Source organism: Vollenhovia emeryi, unplaced genomic scaffold (assembly GCF_000949405.1).
Source record: "Vollenhovia emeryi isolate VEMERY1.0 unplaced genomic scaffold, V.emery_V1.0 DF939333.1, whole genome shotgun sequence".
NCBI lineage: Eukaryota > Metazoa > Arthropoda > Insecta > Hymenoptera > Formicidae > Vollenhovia > Vollenhovia emeryi.
The window spans coordinates 113,796-119,727 of NW_011967033.1; the positions used below are offsets into that span (position 1 = coordinate 113,796).

Genomic DNA, 5,932 nt, shown 5'->3' on the forward strand with positions numbered 1-5,932 from the left:
TAGATGCCGTACATGAATTATCATAAATGTTTCTGAAATATTTCTGAAATGCTTCAGAAATATCTTTTAAATGCTTCGGAAATATCTCTTAAATGCTTCAGAAATATTTCTGAATGATTTCTATATTACATTTCAATATTAATTTCCAAGTTATATGTTGGATAGCTTTCAATAATATATGTTTTAGAGATTACATACGAAATATTTCTCTGAAATGTTTCGTAATATTTCTGAAATATTTCAGTGAGAAGGATCATAAATGATTTCGATAAAACGTTTCAGAAATACTTCTGAATGATTTCAATGTTACATTTCAATATTAATTTCCAAGGTATCTTTTGGAAAGCTTTCAATGACATGTGATTTTGATAAAACGTTTCAAAGATATTTCTGAATGATTTCAATTTTACATTTCAATATTAGTTTCCAAGTTATCTTTCGGAAAGCTTTCTGAAACTTGTTTTGCTGTGTGGGTTACTAGTCTTAGAGAAGCTTGCCATCTTATACTCAAAGAAAGAATTTATTCTTCTTTGAAGAAAATTATAAAATTTAATGAAAAATTCCGTATGTTTCTTTTAATAAAATCAGAAGAAACAAAATTGTTTTGCTCCAAATAATTCTATATATTCTTGTTTGAAGTACTAGACTTACTAAGAACCAGAATATGTTTCGAGTAAATATAACACTTGCGACGACATCATGATAGATTTCCGGATACATAAACTTATCAAATACTTGGACAAATATTATTTACTTGCAGGACAACAAATAATATTTACTTGCAGGTAGTATATATTTTTCTGTGTGTGAGACTTGACGTTCCACAGGAAGCTTGCATATCTATATTCTATAAATCCTAAGGTACTTACTTTCAGTATTCACAGAATCAATTCTATTCGGTATCAGCAGAACATGATGGATTATAAATATTGTAGTATAGTATAATGGATTGTATATGGATTATAAATATTGATAGCTGAGTCGTGGATACAGTAATTTTAATATTAAGAGAATTCTGTAATCAACATAAGACTGTTCGACAATTGTAATAAAGTTTATATCTTTGTAACAACGACTTATCAGGTACTACCCTTATGAAAAAATACACTCAATCATACGTTGACGGTCCGAAATAACCATCAAATTGAGTGTAAACCTTCATGAAACACATATACGCACGAATAGATAATTATTCCACCATCTTTTCTCCATCGATATCTGAAATATCTGATGTCACAGGTGTGACAACTGTCTGCCACAAACGAAGAACACAGTAGTTGTTCTCCTTTTACATGAAAACTCAGATAAATGTCACTTGTGATGTCATAACTCAGTTGAATGCATGTTCCTTTTGATTCTTGAGAAGTGAGATTCAACCAGATTTAACTGAGTTTTTGCATACGATCAAGACCGTGTGCTTTAGTGAGTTTAATAGACTCACATTAGTGACGTCATATCTGAGTATAAAATACTCACATAACTGAGTGACTCAGTATCACTTGAGTGTAAAAAGAAAGCAGCTATTAGTGGCAGAGATTCTAGGACCCTGGCAGTACAGAACCATTTGCAATGTATTTGCAATGTAACTGCAAATTTTCTGCTGCATGGGAGGTGACCGACACAAACTATAGCCTATGATTGATGTTGAAGGAAACGTAACGCACGCGAAACAAAGGACATGAACTAAATCGAGCCTAACGTTTAGACGCAAAGAGAAATAGAAACTATTTAACTGTCTTAATTATCATCGCGAGAATCATTAAAGTGACAAGAAATAAAGTCAGGTTGCTACTTAGGACTGGACCTCATTGCAACGTTCACAGTTAATCACTGTATAAATACAATGCCAGTAAATTATACGTATTTCCTAGTATATTCGGAAATGTAAATGATAGACTGACAGTTTCTAGCGTACCTGATGTGAACTATTAATTTTTAAATACCATTTCCAAACGCACCATTGGAAATAGAGTTAAAAGCGCAGCAAGAAAATCACTGACAACACGCGTACGCCACAACGCATGACCCACGAAATCGAAACATTCCAACACTGTGCGTGTTTATAAGGAGTGAACTTGATTGTTTAAACGTATAACACGTGTAACACTTGTCGTTAGAAGAAGACTCCGTCGGTTGATATAACGAGACCAAGCAGAGTCATGGAAACAGAAACGAGAAATCAAAATCATAAGAACTATAACCGCTTTTTCTATGCAACCGTGTGTCACGTTTGCAAACGGTTTGCAGACGACATGTGTTTAAAGAAATGCGGCAAGTGCGAATTGATCTACTATTGTGGTCCGAAGCATCAGAAGCAACACTGGCGGCAGCACGAATCTTTTTGCAAAGCCGTATGCGACACGAAGCAAAGCTACTACGTAGAACAACTTGATGCAATTTCGATGGAGACGCGCGAGAAGAAAATGATCTTCATAGGCCTAGTGGCAACGAAGCTGGGACTGCATAGTTTGGAGCAATATGAGAGAGAAATGCTCCTGTTCCCAAGAGAGTGTGCCGTCTGCCTGGACGTGGATGAACAATCGCTGCGGGATTGTCGAAACTGCGCTGCCAGCTACTGCAAAGATCACATAAACAGTATTCAGCACAATGACGTTTGCGTGCCTCTATCATTAGGCTTCCGTTATTGTATTTCACGCGGTGAACCGATCGATTTCAATCTGCAATTTCGGCAACAAGTTTCCAACATGGGTACGTTTCAGAACATGAAGGACTTTATAAACACTTACATAAATCTTCAAACTCACTCGAAATTGTCACGCGATATCGTAGAAGTTATACACTCAGAGTACCTGTCACATTCCTTAACACTGTTTCATGCTATGCGATTGTTAGATTCCGTTCAAAAAAATGAAAAGGTAGTTGTTCATGTCGTAGGCGCGAATAACAAGGAACAGACTATAGCCAGTGGTCAGTCTTGTTAGATTTAATGGATATAAGACATTTTATGATTATAATGATAGGGCCGGAATTAATTAAATCTCAGGTAATACGTATGGCTCATAAGTCGGGTCAGAAAGAATGTTTGCTTACGTTTCATAAAGAATTTTATGAGGAATACGTACGCAGCTCGTCGTTCGTGAAACCGGACTTGATCGTAGGATTTGATGTAAATATTTCGATATTTCAGCTTAAGTCTCCTAACGAAACGTGGGCGCCGTCCATACGAGTAGTGCCGGAACAAAATTGTCCATTCGTTTTAACGGCTTATACGCGATCGCATTTAGAAGACGAGATTAAAAGAATAAACAGTATTCTGGATAGGCAAGTAGATTATCTCTCTTGCAAAAAGAATCCATTCGCTTGTTTGACGCCGCACAGATGGAACTGGCCAGACAACGTGTGTTACGAGAATCAATATATGGTTCTCTACAAGAGTCTTTCTCCGTAACTAATTATAAGCGTAATTTAAGTGACCCACACAAAGTAAAAGTTGTAATTGATATGTCGACGAACATGTAGCGCCAAACTAAAGGCACGAATTAAACCTAGCTCAGTACGTTTACTAGACGCAACGAAAATCGTGAAGAAAATTTGTACAAACAGTCACCGCGAATCGCTACGTTTCTTTACGAAACAATTAAAGTGGATACAGAAAATTATTATTGTACAGTCAAGAAAAGTAATTACTCAGTTTATTTTATTCCGTTTAAGTAATGGTTTGCTTTAACAAAGAATATTTTCTTAAAATAGTTTTGAGATATACTTGTTACTAGTCTTAGAAAAGCTTGTCATCTTATACTCAAAGAAAGAATTTATTCTTCTTTGAAGAAAATTATAAAACTTATTGAAGAATTCCGTATGCTTCTTTTAATAAAATCAGAAGAAACAAAATTGTTTTGCTCCAAATAATTCTATGTATTCTTGCAGTTTGAAGTACTAGTCTTACTAAGAACCAGAATATGTTTTGAGTAAATAGAACACTTGCGACGACATCATGATAGATTTGCGGATATATAAACTTATCAAATACTTGGAACAAATAATATTTACTTGCAGGTAGTATTTTTCTGTGTGTAACGGTAACGACGTTACAAGTAACGCGTTACTTCTCAACTTTGATATTTAGTAATTATTGGAGAAATTAAAACTTATGGCCATCTTATCCATAATACCCGAGTTTACCTTAATCTTTTGCTTTTAACAAATTTGAATGTAGCTGCAACGAGGAATCTAAGATATTAAGTTCGATAGTGTCCTTCAACGTCTTTTGCTCCTTGCATAGTTTTTCGGCAAATATGTGCACTCCCATAATACCTTGTGTGCATGTGTACAATGACACTCGCAGTGTCAAGTAGTTAAGTATTTAAGTGTTAAGTATGGATCCATTTTGATTCGTTCAACTGGCAAAAACGTTTTAAAGTACTCGAACATGATTCACGCCATGTTGAGTACTCAAAAGAACGGTCGCGTGTTAAACCAAGTAGCGCATATCGATCGCACGATCGGAAAACAATGGGATTTATTTGCCAATTAGACAATTAGGTCGGTCAAAGGGGGCGGCTTGTCGAATACGACTGACTGAAAACTCAGCGCCAGTCCGCGTACGGGGGCGTAGAGAGGAGCGCAGACTATTTACTGTGTATACACGGTAACCGCGGTAATGTTGACCCTCTGGCCTTTAGTCGGGGTCGAAGCAGGTTTCCGTGTGCAAATTAACAATGTTTATTCGCCTAACCCTTTTGCTTCTATCTCGATTTGTGCTGTTCGTCATCTTGTTCTCACCTTATACACGAGGAGGGTCACCGAAACGGTTTTGCGATTTTCTCTTGCGAGGCATTTTTCGAAAGCTTTCGTTAATCATCTCGTGGTTACATGAATGCGACAACGACGTCAAGATTTTTTCGTTTAAACATTTCGCTATACAGGGTGTTCCTGTAAAGCCTGGCAATCTCTCGTGGACTTGTAGAGTAAGTAAAAATAACTCCACGAGTTCCTATACATTTTTTAAATAATGCTTCTTTACCGAGATATTTGTCTTTAAAGTTGAAATTTCTGAAATATTATTTTTAAATAAATTTTATGTTACTGCTCAGATCTTAACAAGTTGTAATAATTATTTTTATATTTAATAAAGATCTTTAAAATAATGTGATAAATTTCTTCATACCAGGTTAAAGAGTCAAGAACGGATTACTTTTGACCCGTCTAATTTACAAAACTTTCAAGTCTGTACGTTGTTTTTCATTTCATAATTTCTTTAGATATACAGTCTGTTAAGCAAGAGTGTGCACGGGTTAATTTGTAAAAAAATTTTTAATTATTTTAAGTACATGGATTTGTTGTACTCCATGATAACAAAAATGCATTACCATTAAATAATGCGGGGTCTACAATGCGAGTCGCAGAGTCGTAGTTGTACTCTGCGACTCGCATTGTAGACTCCGCATTAAATTGCACACTTTTTCCCTCGAAGCTTGAGATATGCCTACACATTTTCAATCGGATTTGCATCTGGCCACTGCGACGGCCAATCATGAGTGACGATGCCATGGCCCTTATTCTTCAATATGATGACTTTCGTATACGAAAATGGCTGTTTCGTATACGACTTTTAATAGTTGGTATTCTTGATTGATAGCTACGCAGTCGTATTCGAAAAATGTCATACGATTTACATCGTATGGATCACAGAATGCTATAATTCGTATGCGATACATAATCAAAATCTATTATAAAATTAAGCAAAGCAGTTAATCGATCATGACTGGCTATGTGTTTTTAACACAGAAAATTTATTGCGAAAAATATTACCTTAGCCAGGGTTTGAACCTGGACCTCCCTTCTCTCTTATAAGCGGGCGTCTCAACCAATTCGACCACCGAGGCATATGATAACATTTGTCGCAATAACAGTATAGATGTTGTTTACGCACATGTTTTCGACTTTGGTGAACTGCGCATCGATACGGATT

The 5,932-nt window shown here is 35.9% G+C and overlaps 1 protein-coding gene across 1 annotated transcript; it reads left to right on the forward strand.

Moving 5' to 3' along the window:
* The first annotated feature begins 2,252 nt into the window (after positions 1-2,252).
* LOC105558559 lies at positions 2,253-3,409 on the forward strand. The gene is made up of 2 exons (XM_012006304.1): positions 2,253-2,928; positions 2,982-3,409. The coding sequence occupies exons 1-2, from the start codon at positions 2,253-2,255 to the stop codon at positions 3,407-3,409; spliced, it is 1,104 nt and encodes a 367-aa protein (XP_011861694.1).
* Positions 3,410-5,932: the final 2,523 nt, after the last annotated feature.

What these genes read in the sequence shown, in the direction of transcription:
- LOC105558559 (XM_012006304.1), top strand. Translation starts at nt 2,253, where the DNA reads ATGTGTTTAAAGAAATGCGGCAAGTGCGAATTGATCTACTATTGTGGT. An exon ending in GGAACAGACTATAGCCAGTG is followed by an intron (nt 2,929 to 2,981) that starts GTCAGTCTTGTT and finishes TTATAATGATAG; the next exon opens with GGCCGGAATTAATTAAATCT.